The 14459-nt window shown below is 43.6% G+C and overlaps 1 protein-coding gene across 1 annotated transcript in view; it reads left to right on the plus strand.

The window, feature by feature from the left end:
- ofcc1 (orofacial cleft 1 candidate 1) overlaps positions 1 to 14459 on the plus strand; it is an 86404-nt gene that overhangs the window by 16012 nt on the left and 55933 nt on the right. The window contains exons 11-14 of the mRNA XM_061094311.1: positions 3102 to 3344; positions 7020 to 7168; positions 7364 to 7478; positions 8404 to 8707. Of these exons, the coding sequence (XP_060950294.1) occupies positions 3102 to 3344; positions 7020 to 7168; positions 7364 to 7478; positions 8404 to 8707 (811 nt within the window). The remainder of the gene's footprint in view (positions 1 to 3101; positions 3345 to 7019; positions 7169 to 7363; positions 7479 to 8403; positions 8708 to 14459) is intronic.

Raw genomic sequence — 14459 nt, forward strand, 5'->3', positions numbered from 1 at the left:
TAGAAAATGAGAAATTATCTTCCCCACTATCTAGGATTTCTATTCCTTCATTCCTTTCATGACAGGAGCGGGTTCGACACAAAGGCACACACTCTCACGAGGAAGCACCGTTCAACACTGAGCAAAAAGGCTTGCTTATACCTATTCAATCCCATTATTTTTATACAGCATATAAAGATCTTTTTTGGTGTGTGCGTTTGTAGTTTTCTGCATCTAAGTAGGAGGAAAAAAGGGAGTTTTTTGGAGAGGAAAAAGGGGAAAAACTTGGAGAGACTGAGGAGAGAAAAGGGAATCAAGTGGGAAAGAGGGAAGCTGCAGCTTTAGCGGTAGCGTCTCCAGCTGTGGGAGGAGTGTGTTGTTGTGCTGCATCTGGGGATGAGGCTGCCATGCCACCGTGCTGGCTTAAAGATGTAATGAATCTTCAGTCGGGGGCTTTCCTTCCAGGGTGACAACTGGCTTTGAGGAAGGTTGTAAATGCAGGGGAGATTGTGGTATAATTCCTCAGACTGGCATTTGTGCCCCCCAGTCACCATTCGATTATCTCCCAAATTGCTGTGTTTCACTGAGATAAAGATTTTTTATGGCTTGCTGACTTGAAACAACCGGCGCAGGCAGAATAAGGGGCAAAGGAGGGAGAGGGAACGAGAGAAAGGGAGAGAGAGAGAGAGAAACCAATGGCCAAACCTGCCACGCATAGTAATTTCCTTTGGTAAATGACAAAATCTTTGTTTATATGACATTTCCCTAAAATTACTGCAGCGAGATGAATCTGAAATATAAAATGTCACATTTGGCATGCAAAACTATGAAAATATATTTCTGTGCAAAATTCATGAAGGCATTTAATTTAGAATGTGTTTAATAACTAAGGCAGCCTGCATCAGTAATCCTGCCTGGAGGTCCCAAAAAGATTGTCATATTTATTCTCTGCTTTCTTCACCCCCCCCCCCCTCCTTCATTCCGAAGCCAAAAAATTTTAAGGGTAAATGTTCATTGTTAATTAAGATTTACTAATTAAAATGAAAATAATTAACGAGAAAGCTTAATCTCTGAATATTAGCCCATACTTAGAAAGAAAGGAAGTTTTTGTATGTGGCATTTCCTGTCTCTATTAAGAGCACATTCTGTGTGATCAGTCAATGTGTGGAAAGCCCATGAAAAGACGTTTCAGCGAGAGGACGGCCGCTTGCCAGCAAAAACCACGGAGGATCCCTCGCTCGAGCCTTTGATCTCATCTGTAGGAGTGCTGTAATGTTATGGCACTTTAGGCGCAACTCAGGCTCGGGGCAAACAAATCACCTCTGATATGGAAAATTGGCTCGCTTCACCTTTTACCGTTGCCTTTGACGTCCTGCCTGTCTCTCACGATGCCTATATGCAAGCGCGCTGGCAAGATAATAACAATACCTCTTGAAATCACACAGTGAGTGCAAATTGTGATGTTATTTTTTATTTCTTTCGCTTCATTCTTCTCCTCCCCCTCCTCTTTTTTCCCCTCCCGTCTGCATGCACACATCTCTTTCCAGCGAGAGGGTTTCACGGCCTGCGTCACCTCCTTCCAAATGTGAGATGTGTGGGCTAAACTGCTTTGCCACCAGTTTCACTAATTTCACTTTTGCCTAAAATGTTGTGGTGGTTTTTGGCATGCGAGGATGCTCACAGTTGAGAGATTGAGGGCATTCCTGCAGGGCTTAGCACACACCTTCCCCCCCCCCTCACTGACTGCTGAAAGTACCGGGCACCGCAAGCTGCTGCTGGGCAAATGTGTATGTGTGAGGTGTGTCTACAACACGGGTAAGAAAACTCTAAGGATGCAAAACTCAACTGTACAACAAACATTAGACGTCGGTTCCTTTTGGTTCAGTTGAGACTTACGTCAACACACATCAACGCATCAGGACACATGTCATTGAAGCCTGACAGCCCAACTTAAATATTTATTATACACTATTAAACGTTATTAAACTTTTTATGGTTACTTTTGCATTTTCAGCACTTAAATCATTTGGTCTGACACAGATAAATACATTGGTTGGCTTGTTTGCCTGTAAGTCAGCAGCATTATGCAAAAACTACTACAGATTTCCATGAAACGTGGTGAAAGGATGAGAACATGTGCCAAGAAAGATCATAAAGTTTTGACGCCAATCTGCACAAAGTGGCAGATTTATTAATCTTTCATAAATAAGCGGCTTCCTTAACATCCCCTAGAGAACAATTTATGGAAAGTGATGACATTTATTTGGGGGACTGATATTTCCAACTGTATATCCAAATACAAAACTGGATCAAGTGAACCTATTTGTGGTTACATAAGGGGACTTTCAGGCCTTGGTTGTGGTATGTGCTCCACTGAGCACCATTCTAGCTGCTGTGGTTTAGATGTATATGAATTTAGGGAGACAGGGTTGAATTTGAAGGTCAGTGAGTTGCGTGCTTGAGCCAGACACTTAGCCCCTAAACGGCTGAATGGAGATCAGTGGATGGAGGCCCTGGAGCTGCACCGGTCATGTCTTATAAACAGTACATGACTGTGCAGCTGGACCAAGGAAACATACCTGAGGTTAAAGAAGATGACTACCAAAAAGTGACGGATTATGTCATCACATTTTTCTGGGTAAAAATGTATTATTTAGAGGTTGTGAGATGATGGAAGAGCCAAGTTACTCTTTATAAACTGTAGACTGAGCAACACAGGACAGACCTGACAAAACCTTACTCCCAATGTGCAATTCTTTTGTTTTTTGTTTTTCAATGTATGGCCAAGATACAATGTTTGAAAAGTGGGGGGAAATGATAAAGTAACTAGTGGTGTAAGTGTGTGTGTGTGTATGTGTGTGTGTGTGTGTGTAGTGGGAGTTGGGATTGTAGATGACATGACAGTTTTAAATACATCATCCTTACATTTGTTTGTCTTAGAGGCAGGTGAGCTTTACAGGTGTGTGATACAGTAGTTGGAACGATCTACTCACAGCTTCCGCTCAATTCATCTGATTTGCACTTGCACCATTTTCACCGTGTATTGACGTTATGGTCTTACTCTCGCTTAGAGGGTACCAAAAATAGTTAATAAGATATTACGATCAAATCTTATGTTTCAGATGAACCAGAGAACAACTCCCCAGCCTGTGGAGGTGTGTGTGTGCTGCCTAAGAGCCGCCAGAGACAAACTACCCAGGGGCCTCTACGCCGTCAGCGTGTCCCTGTACAGTCGTCTCGGGGGTTCAGCTCTGGCTTGGCACAGGGAGAAGGAGGAGCAACAGTGGGCTGTGACCACCGAGCCGGTCGAGCATCGGGGCCGCTTCCACGACACCGACCTGCACATCAACCAGAGCCTGTTCACGGTGAGGAGGGAGATAGTTGATTGGTTAACGATGTGGCCCTCACAGGGTTGTTGGTTCAAACCCCAGATCCGGGAGTAAGTGTGTTTCCACAAGTTTGGTTATTTTGTGATTCTGAACTGCCCGTAGGTATAAGTGTGAGTTTGAATGGTTGTTGGTGTCTATGTGTCTGTGCTGTGATAGAGTGGGGACCTGGGATTGGCTCCGGCCCACACACAACCTTAAAGCTAGGGTAGGTAATCCTAGAAAAGCTAGTGACAGACAGGTACGCCAGCCAATCATTTATTTTGGTCCGCATGTTGAATTGGTTGGAGTTTATTACAGTACAGTGAGAGCCGCCTGTGTTTTTCTTTTTCTCTTACATGACTTAATTTGTTGGTGGCTATCGGGAAGTGAAGAAGATTTCAACAAATAAGATCAAAAGTGTTTCAAGGAACATACCACCTTTAAAAGACAACAATATGTAGCTAATGGGTAAAGGTGGGACTGTAAGAGTCTCAAGTATTTTTCCACAATCATTTTTATTAGATACTTAACATTTTGAGATTGATGAAGGAGTAACAGCGTCAGTGTGACAAAGCGTAGGTAATTCAAGATTATTCACATAATTTAAAAATCTAATAATTCTGCGCTCACGTCCTCTATTAAGATTTTTGACAGACGATATGGTTTTAGTCAACAAGGGAAGAACAGAATCAGGTTGTGATTTGTGACTGAATAAAAAAACCCTTTATATGTTGCTTGGAGAAAGCTGCTTTGACTAGTGGGCTTTTTTTCTCTTTCAACCCCCGAAAAAAATTTGAATAAATATAAACATGTCATCTGAAAGCAATTTTACCATTTAGGGACGCCGAATTAAAACACACTGACTTACAATGACATGCTTGAAGCCTTTCATATCAAATTCAATGGAAAGTTTTTGAAAAATCGGAATAAAAAAAATTAAAAAAAAACAGTCCCTTCGGATAAAAGCGAACAATAAAACATACTGTGCTGATATGACAAAACCACAGTATTTCCAAACACCTCTTCCTCTTTCTGTTTCCCATGGTTTCATCAGTTGCGGCAGAGACGGAGCAGATTCTAGATTGAAAGGGTTATGAGAAGTTATATTGCCGTAAAAGACGGCATATGAAAATATGCCACACGCAGCCTCTAGGTTTTTGTGTCTTTTCTTTCTTTTTTTTTTCTCACCGGAAATCTCCATATGAATAAAAAACAACTTTTCAAACGTGACATTTAATCCATGCATGTAAATCAAACCCGGGATCAATTATTCATTTATATAAGAAAGTAGTGTTTTATTGGAATGAAAATGAAGTACAAATGCAGTGAAAAATTTAGTGTCGCCTCTACGTGTCTTTGAGCATCTGTAACTTAGCTGAGCTGGATTGTGACTGGAGGTATGGAGTTGTGGGGGGGGACAAAAAGAGAATACGTTATAGAAGAATTGTATGAAAGTAAAAGTAAAGTAAAAGTCCCAACCTTTTTTTCGAGGGCAAAAATAAATAAATAAATTACTTCAAGAAGCGACGTAATTGAAATATGAGCACATTTCCCCACCTCGTTCCTAAACCTCCTCATATGAAGGAAAAACATATTCTATGGAATCTCCAGAAGAAAGACAACCACATACAAATTCTGGATGGTTGAAATTGACCAGTGGATTAGAAATCTTTGTCTGGGTTCATTCATTCATGTGTGCCGCACGGTACAAAAGACCCATGAAACAGAAGCCACTTAATCCACTGTCCCTCCTGATCCCATAGAGTTTTGTTCAGGCTCAGCCAGGGCTGCCTCACTGTTCGGATGGCAACTCTAAAAGGCCTTAGCAGGAGCATTTGAGCACATATGGACAACTGTCAATGCGCTGGTGGGCGTATTCACCGAGCCAGAGCATCCAGATAATATTGTCTCCGGCTCCCATCAGACATAAAGGCTGGGGTAAAACCCTGGCATGAACTGAATGCGGACCTGGGATCTGATTCAGGGGTAAAAACAAAAAAAAAGAGGGTTTAAGTGCGGCGTGGTAAAAGCCTCATGTCACTCTTACTTTGCTCCTTCCCTTCCGCAGACGCTCAGGCGCACTCTACAGAACAAACCTGTTGTTGCCGTCCTCATTGACAGCAGTGGAGAGACGCTGATCAGATTTGTCTGAGACTATCGGGATTGGCCCGGATGCTTTCTCTCCCCCTTGCCCACACTGTGGCGTGTGATTTCAGGAGTGCTCGCAGTGCCTTTGAGGAGTAAATGAGGAATTATTGATGGTAGGAGGAAGCCAGGAGCTTATTTTCCTTTCCTCCCTCTCTTTCACTCTCTGTCGCTCTTTTTTTTATCTTTTTTTTCCCATTCACCCTTTGTTTGTCTGGGTTTTGGGATTTAGACAGAAAGAGTGCGGTTCAGTCGGAGATGTCTCGGATATGCCGGCAATGGGGTGGGGGTGGCAGCGAGGGGTGGGAGTCGGCTCAAGAATAGTTTTTCCCACCAAATGCAAAGATATGATTCCAAATGTAGATGTTATGGAAGGAACTAGAAGAAGGAGCAAGGGAGGGAGGGTACAAATTACGATCCAGGAGGAAGTGCGTTTGTCTCTTGTCTCTTGTATTTTCACATTCGACAAAGCATTTCGCCATCTTTCACAATGATTGCCATATTTTTCCTCCCTCCTTTTTTTCGGACAAATTCACTTTTAACCAAAAAATTGAAAACCCAGTCTGTTTTGCATTAAACGGGACATTTTCTAATGATTTAAGACTTTTCCTCCAGCAGCGAGAAAACCTTCTGATTCCCATGATCCAGTCCAACAAACCCTGCACCGTGCACATGCCAGCGTCTACATGCAGGCACTTCATACATATGCGCCCGTACACGCACACAAATCACTATTTATGCAGGTCATATTTCTCACAGTAAATGAATAATATGAAATATCCTCAATATCCATAATCCGTGATATTATGCCATAAATTTGTGTCCTGAGTCATATGCGACTACCCATCATTTCTCAGGTGCACACCAGCAGCAGATTAGCGTGGGGGCGGGTGGTGGGACACACATGATTTATGTGTTAAAACAAATCCTCTGCTTTCTTTTTTTTCCATTACAACTAATAAAGGGATAAAATATTTCCACCCGGTGATGAATGGAGTGGCAACCGCCTCACTGTCAGTTCATTTTTAAGCGAAGCCTCCGCTCTCTGGGTAAATAACAGTGTTTGCCATCCGGTGCTATAACCACTAACACTTTTTTGCTGCGTGCGAGATACTTTTAATATCATCAGTTTGATTGATGGCGTCCTTGCTCCATCACAAATCCAGTAAACGGTAAAACCCCGGCAGACTGCAACGGCACTCTCAGGTTCTCCTGCGCCCTGTGTTTGCCCGGGTGACAGTATTTATCACGCACAACATCTCCTTTTGAGGCAATTGGTTTTGTGGGACGGCTGACAATGGCGGTTATGAAAGCTCTTAAAAGGAAAACTGGAAAGAAGTTGAAAGAGGATTCAAGACTAGGATGTAATTAAGTGGCTCCCTGGGGGCTACCGTCCTGTTAGTTTACTGTTTGGCATTGGTTTCTTTGCATTGCGAGCAAGTCTTCACATGTTAACCTGCCTCAATGTCTCTGCGTATATGTGCGCATACGCTGAATGACTTCTCGCCCTTTTCTATGTTTGTGCAGATTTTACCTGCAGCCCGTGAGGTCGTCCCCTCCATGGTTCTGATATTCCAACTGATCGCTCTGCCGGGAGCCAGCAGCCACGTCAGCTCCGTGGTGGCGTGGGGGGCATTTCCTGTTTGCGGCCCGGGCCTCGGCCTGGTGCAGGGCAGGTGAGCTGTTGCACCTCGGGGGTATTTCAGTTCACTCAAGCACTATGATTTTTGACCATGAAATTCCATACGATTATCATTAATTATCGGATTAAATGCTTGAAAAAAAAAAGTCGCACAACTTGTCGGGCTAAATGTTTAAGTCATGCATCAGGTTGTGAAGTGACAACTGCTGGTTGTGTGTCATCGAACCAGGTTCAAGACGCCTCTTCTCAGGGGGGAGCCCAACGCACAACTGGACCAGTTTAAAAAAATTGAAGGCCTCCTCTCCTCTGATCTCGACCACTGGCTGTGCAACATGTACTTTCAGGTGTGTGTGTGTGTGTGTGTGTGTTTGTGTGTGTGTGTGTGTGTGTGCGTGTGTGTGTGTGTGTGCATGTTTCTTTTGAAGATTATAATCTGTTGTGTCTGCATTTTATGTATATGATTGTGTGCAGGTATACGTTACAGTTCTGACTAGCATATGTATGTATGTGTGTGTAGGTTTGTGTGTGTGTGTGTGTGTGTGTGTGTGTGTGTGTGTGTGTGTGTGTGTTTTCTACCCCAACTCTGACCCTAACTCCGTTTATTCAGGAGGCAGGGTGGTGGGTCTGGGGGGGCTTTTGGATTCCCTCTGATACAAAGCCTTCACGGAGAAATTGGAAATTGGTCCCAGAGAGCAAACGGCAAACAAAGAGCAAACAAGAACCACATCTTTTTTTGCGCCATGCAATCCTGGATGCATTTGACCGGATGCAATGATTAGATTAGTAAACATCTTAATCACATTAAAAGCCAGAACAAAGCTCTGTGTCTTGGGGTTTGTCTCTTTATTTGTCCCCCTGACTGTGACATGTTGTTTGTATTATCATCACTGTTGTGTACAGTTGCTTTGATTTCTGACGGATGTAAACAGCCGTACTCTTGAAACATTTTTCCCGAGCGAAGGGCATGTACGACATTCGTACTCGTCACAATTAGGGTCTTAATTGAATTCCTTTATGACATTATGACACACTACGACAGCCACTAATAGTTGGCAATGGCTGCAGGTTGATCACTAACACCTGCAGTGTAATTACGCACACATGCTGTTTCTCCCGCAAACGGCCGTGATGCAATGGAATATTATGAACATAACTACTGATGGCATTAACATGAAGAGGTTATATTAATCTTCACTGAACCCATATGTTGCCCTGTAACACGCAGAGACGCACAAACATACCCCCACCTCCTTGTTTGTTGTGTTCCAGGTCAAGAGGCTCCCGTCCAGGGGGCCGGAGCACGGCACCACTGCACCGCTCCCCCCTGCCAACCCCCCAGTGGTGCCACAACCCGACCCACTCCAGAGCCAGCTTCCACTGCAGCCCCAGCCCTCGTCCCAGCCCCAGCTTTGTACCCAGTCCCTTCATCCTCAGTCCCTCTTATACCCCCACCAGCAGCAGCCGCACGCGGGCCCCAGCAGCGGAGCAGGAGAGCCCGCTGCGGTGTATTCTCACCGGGGGTCTCCTCTCCACCTGTCAGCTGATTCCGCGTGCTCCTCCTCCTCCCTGCCAGGTAGGGAGCCTCCGCGTGAACCCCCAACTATGACACAGTGGGGAGAAAATGTCACCCGAATGTCACCAGCGTGGGGATGAGGAGAATGGCAGGTGTCACTTGGAGAGCGGCACTGAGCCGAGGTGCTGCAGGGTAGGGTTGGTTCGAGACAGTAGGTCAAGCTCGACAGGCGGAGGCTACATAAAACAAAGGTTGTTTTATCGATTAGACGATATGTAAAAATCCACAAGATACACTGAAGCATTAGTGCTGGATTAGGAAAATGTTTGAACAGCGAGCACAAACCCTGATAGATGCAGCTGATGGACCTGTGACCTGTTCAGATGAGGCTTCTTAGTAATACCAACAACCCGCTTCAGACAAACCCGCTGCAGTACAAAGACATGCAAACGCATTATGGAAGCTAATAAACTGGCAAACTATTGAATTTAAATGTCCTCATTATACTTTTAACAGACAGAGAGACAGCTCTGCTCCAAACAGTCTACTGTCCTCGAACTATTAAAAATAAAAGAATATATGAATAGGCAGTGGGTTCTCGAATTGACGGGTAATTTATTTAAGTGTGTCTTGCATCTTAAAATAATATATTTGAGAATTATTAGACCTCTTACATACTCATACAGGACAATACAGTTTACCAAATCTACTGAATAAGCAAAATCAAGTAAACATATTTTTTACTGCAAATTTTTATTATTTATCTGTTACGTTTAGTTTTAGGGGCATATTAAGAACATATTTTTTAGGAAACAACCAGCTAAAGCTAAATTTTGAGCTTAGCACAATGCTCAACTTTCCTCATTTTTACTCATGCGACCACTCATCCCTCCAAAATAGTCCCCACAAGTTTATTCAGGTATTATTATGAACATATTCACAAATCTCTGTTTATTTTTCCCAGGGCCCTAATACTCACTAATATCAAGCAGGTCAGTTTCAGTTTGGTTCTTCTAGTTGACTACGATCCCCTCTCTGCAGTTCAGTGAGTGATGCGCTGTAATCCATCATGTTATCATGATTACTGTCTTGAAGTTGTAATCTGTCCAATTATCCAGTGAGAACATTCAAGTTTCAAATGTAATCTGATTACCTTAATTTCTTATGCTGGAACAGATGATGAAATTACCTTAAATAGCAAAAACGGCAACTGCAGCAACGACAGAAATAAAAATAGTTAGGGGCTTTCCTGAATATATGTATGAAGTTGAAGCTCCAGAGGCTTTGACGTGGTGAACAGAGAGATGACAACATTATACTCAGGTTGCAGCATTGTAGCACTTGCAGGAACTCTAATTTTTTTGTTTAGATTTAGTTTCAGGTCATTTGCCAAACATGTTGTAATGTGTCAGTTTCTTTGGGCCGATCTGGCCTTAAACATTTCAGGGGTCATCTTCACAAGCTTTAAAATTATCCTGACATGTGACTTCTTCTTGCCAGCATTGTTCAATTTTGGGCTGTCACATAATGTTGTATAACTATCTATTATTTCATGAGCTGTTGGGATTTTAATTATATTAATATTAATATATAATCTATTATATTAATAATGAGAATAATAACTTTATTTGTATAGCTAAATTTGTATTTCAAAACAGCCATTACAAAGTGCTTCACAAAGAGGACAAAAACAAGAATACAGCAAAGGCAACAAGTTAAAAATTGCATCTAGATTAAAAGACAGTAAATTATAAGCTACAAAATCTAAAATCAATGACAATAATGTCACGGCTTTTTAAAATAATGGCAAAGGAAGACGGTATGAGGAGGAACCTTTTTGTGGTAATGCACAGAAACAAAAATGCTAAACTGATCATGGCAGAAGTTAACGTTTCGAAGCATTCGGCTCTAGAATGGTCTTTCTGTTTGGAGCTTGCGTGTTTCTCCTGTGTTTTTGAACTTTTCCTCAGAGTGCTCTGGTTTCATCTGCCGGTCCAAAGACGCGGAGGTCGGGTTGGTTTGAAACTCACATTTTCCAGGTGTGAATCTGATTAGACTATAATGTGCTAGTATTCTTATAGTCTTCTAATCTTGTGATGGACTTTTATCAGTGCTGGGTTAAGCGTGAGCGTGAACAGTCCATCAGTTGTGCAGAGGAATGATCCTGGTGCAGTTGTCCCTCTTATCTGGTGGTCCGCAGAAGGTCACACCACAATTGTAACCACATCTGGACGAGGCTAATGACTTCTGTTAATAGTAATTGTATCCACTTCCTTCTTTTGAAAACACACTTTTCTTGTTTCCCACCTAGTTCCAAGACGTCCAGCATCCTGGCCAGAAATCAGACCCAGTCTCATTTGGTATTGATCTACTACAAAGACCACTGGCTAGCTTCTTTGTTATTAATACATCTCCCCCTCTTTTTCCTTTTCCTTTCCTTTCTTTTTTTTTACCCCTGCATGCACAGCTCATCTTTATTTAACAGTCCTCAAAAGTTTCTGGGGTGCTCTGCTTTAAACATCACACAGGCTTTTTAATTACAAATGAGTTGTGACAGGTCTGCTGGGTAGCACCCTGGCCCATTTTAAACATGATGCCGGCTGACAGCTTGGCAGTGTTCTCCCAGCACTGAAACATGTGGAAGAAATTGGTCTTTTACATTTCACAGCTTGTCGCTTCCTCCGCCGGCTGACCTGTGACCCCCCACAGAGATCCTAACGCCCACAAGGGAAGTGTCCCCAACAAACCGACCGCCTTTCCAGAGAGGGAGAGAGAGAGCGAGGGAGGGAGCCGCTCACGATGGGAGATTTATGTTCTGCCACACAAGGCAAAAAAAAGGGCACCTCTTTAACACACACGGCCGCATACCCCGGCTCACACGCAGCCTCGGTCGTCATGGACACACATCATCGCTGCCAGGTGAGGAGGTTGCTTGGGAAGTGAACCCAATCCCTAAGTGAAATACTGGATCAAAAGGTGTCCCGCGCAACACCTCATCCACGCCGTTCCCCATAAGCCGACCTGACGTCTGCGTCCCATTTGCATACAGATCCGTTCGTGTTGCATTACTTCTGGAGTGAATTATGGCGTTCAGATGACGAGATGCCGAGGAGGTTGACGGGAAGCGATTGGACAGACAACTTCAACCCAGCCAAAAAATGGAAATCCAATTCAGCGAGGAAAAGAGGAGCAAATTATCCCCTGTTCCTCTGTCAAGTCTGAGGGTTTCAGGCATTTCCTTCCCATTTCATGGCCCTCTGTTTCTAATGTGCGCCGCGCCGCGATCGCTTTCTCCGTGCATGTGACGGCAGGGTTTTTTTCGTCACTACCCATTCGTCTCAGAACTCGGGACATGTAGACAGAGACCTCTTGTCAGTGCGCCCAGCAGATTTTGACAGTAACACTGGAAGTTTGTATTCCTGAGGCCTGAAGTTAATTAATCCCCATTGAAAAATCGCAGTGAATGGTGAGGTGTCTATTACAGAGCGAAACCTGACATCCCAATCCCGGATAATAAGTGGCAGCTTTTCATTTGGTTTGATGGCTGTTTTTTTTTGGTTTCATATTAACTTGCCATTGGACGATAATAATTCAGAATTACCTGAGTTGACTCGTCCGAGCATACTGGAGTGTATCTGGCTTCTTAACACTGAAATGAGCTAGAGGCCCACTGGGTTAAGTGACCTTTTACATTAACTGCATGATCCAGTTACATTGGGTTTGTATGAACCCAAATGACTAATTAGATTAGCATCTCGTTTCATGATCGCCTTTAGTGGATCCCTATGAGCACGCAGAGGATTTTGCCATGCTCGTATCGCTGCCTCATTTGTCTGCCTGTTTTTTTTTTTGGTTTCTTAAAAAATACTTGGTAACATCCATCCCTTTGGGCACAGATGGGTGATTTTGAGGATTCCTCCTCTAACGTCTGCTTTGGAACACTGCCCTGCACTTTCAGGATGTCAGCCCCTCTAGGCTGGTCCCAGTCATCAGGGTTTCAAACCACAGCGTGACATCATAGCCTCTCAATCAGTCGCACTCTGCATCCCGCCAATTAATTCAACAATGTCCGGATTCCGAGCCAATGGATTCAACCTTTGAAGCCGGTTTGCAGGGAAGCACATGTGATCCCTCGCAGTGGTTTGCAGTAAACAAGGCGGAAGGACAAATACATAACATGCAGGACTAGTACATGCAAAAGTGAGTCCAAAATGCAAGTGAGGCCAGGATTGTTGTTTTATGTCCGATTGTTGTTTTTTATCCAATGCACCAACCACACCAAAGCAATTTCCTGTCAGAATCAGAATCAGAATCAGAAAGGATTTATTGCCAAGTAGGTTTACACCTACCTGGAATTTTCTTTGGTAAAAAGTGCATACATTTGACATAAAGCATAAAAACAAGATAAGTACTTCACATAAGAAAGAAATAACTGTATATAAAACAAATATATATACAAGACATAAAAGTTAAATAAAGAGTAAAATGCAAAACAGATATATACAAGATATAAAAAGTTAGATAAAAAGTAAAATGCAAAGCAGGAGAGAAATGGGGATGTGCACTATGCAATATACTGTTATGTTATGTGTGTTAATGTAACACAGAATTGAGACGTGGGTGAGGAATAAGAGTCCAAGTCAGGTGGGGGTCCCGGGCTGTATGTGTAAATATACTTGGCAATTACAAGAATTCGGATTCTGATTCTGATTTTAAAGCGCGACAGACTTTTCCAGTGAGTGAAAATACAGCTGTCAAATATACATATCAGTTTGGGTTGCGTGTCTGTTAATGTCATTGAAATGCAAAGTCTCATAAGAAAAAAAAAAACGCTCTTGTGTTTAGCCAAACCAAGTCCTCGCTGGATCATAACAACCTTAACACAAGATCCAAACACCAGATTTGGACTCAGGGGATAATCCGTGAGTCACTGACCTCTGATTCCTCTGTAACTTTGGACCAGTCATCGAGCAATTAGGGGCCTAGGTGAGCGAGAACCGCCATCGCCGGCCTGGTTGCATCCATCCAGCAACACGGTGATGGGATCTCGACAGTGTTACAGCCCTCGGGCTTCTCTCCTTCCTCGGCCTGTGCCTGTGTGTGAAGCGGGAGGAAAAAAGAGGTGTGTTGGGCTGTTGAGTTATGCATTTGTGAGGTACACGCTACGCTCACTTTCTACCCTGGAAAATGTTTGTGCATGTATGCAATATTAATATTTCTGTTTGTACGCCTTTCTGTGTGTGTGGGTGCATGTGTACGCACTGGATGAGTTTGTGTGTGCCGGTTTTAACACAGCTCAGAGCGCAGGGGGATAACAAGGAGTTTGTTGTTGGCCTTGAGTGCCCGGAGAGGCTGGAGTTGTGGCAGCTCCAGCGCTCTTAGTTCATGGACGTAGCCCTTAGCTGTCGAAGCTGTCGATGCTCTGCCTCCGCGCTCATTCTGGTTCCACAGCGTTCTGCCCATTAGCAAGTGGGGCCTTGTGTAATGAATGTGTGTGTGAGTGTTTGTGTGTGTGTGTGTGTGTGTGTGTGTGTGTGTGTGTGTGTGTGCCGGTACAGTCTAAGAAAGCTTTCTAATCCATGGTGGTCCGAGTCTGTGAGTTGTTGTTGCTAATAGAAGCTGAGGTGTGTGTGTGTGTGTGTGTGTGTGTGTGTGTGTGTGTGTGTGTGTGTGTGTGTGTGTGTGTGTGTGTGTGTGTGTGTGTGTGTGTGTGTGTGCGTGTGCGTGTGCGTGTGCGTGCGTGTGTGTGTGTGTGTGTTGTGTGTGTGCAGCTGGCAAAGGGCTGTTTTGCTCTGACTGTCTGCAAAGAAGC

This window comes from Limanda limanda, chromosome 20 (assembly GCF_963576545.1).
Source record: "Limanda limanda chromosome 20, fLimLim1.1, whole genome shotgun sequence".
NCBI classification, from domain to species: domain Eukaryota; kingdom Metazoa; phylum Chordata; class Actinopteri; order Pleuronectiformes; family Pleuronectidae; genus Limanda; species Limanda limanda.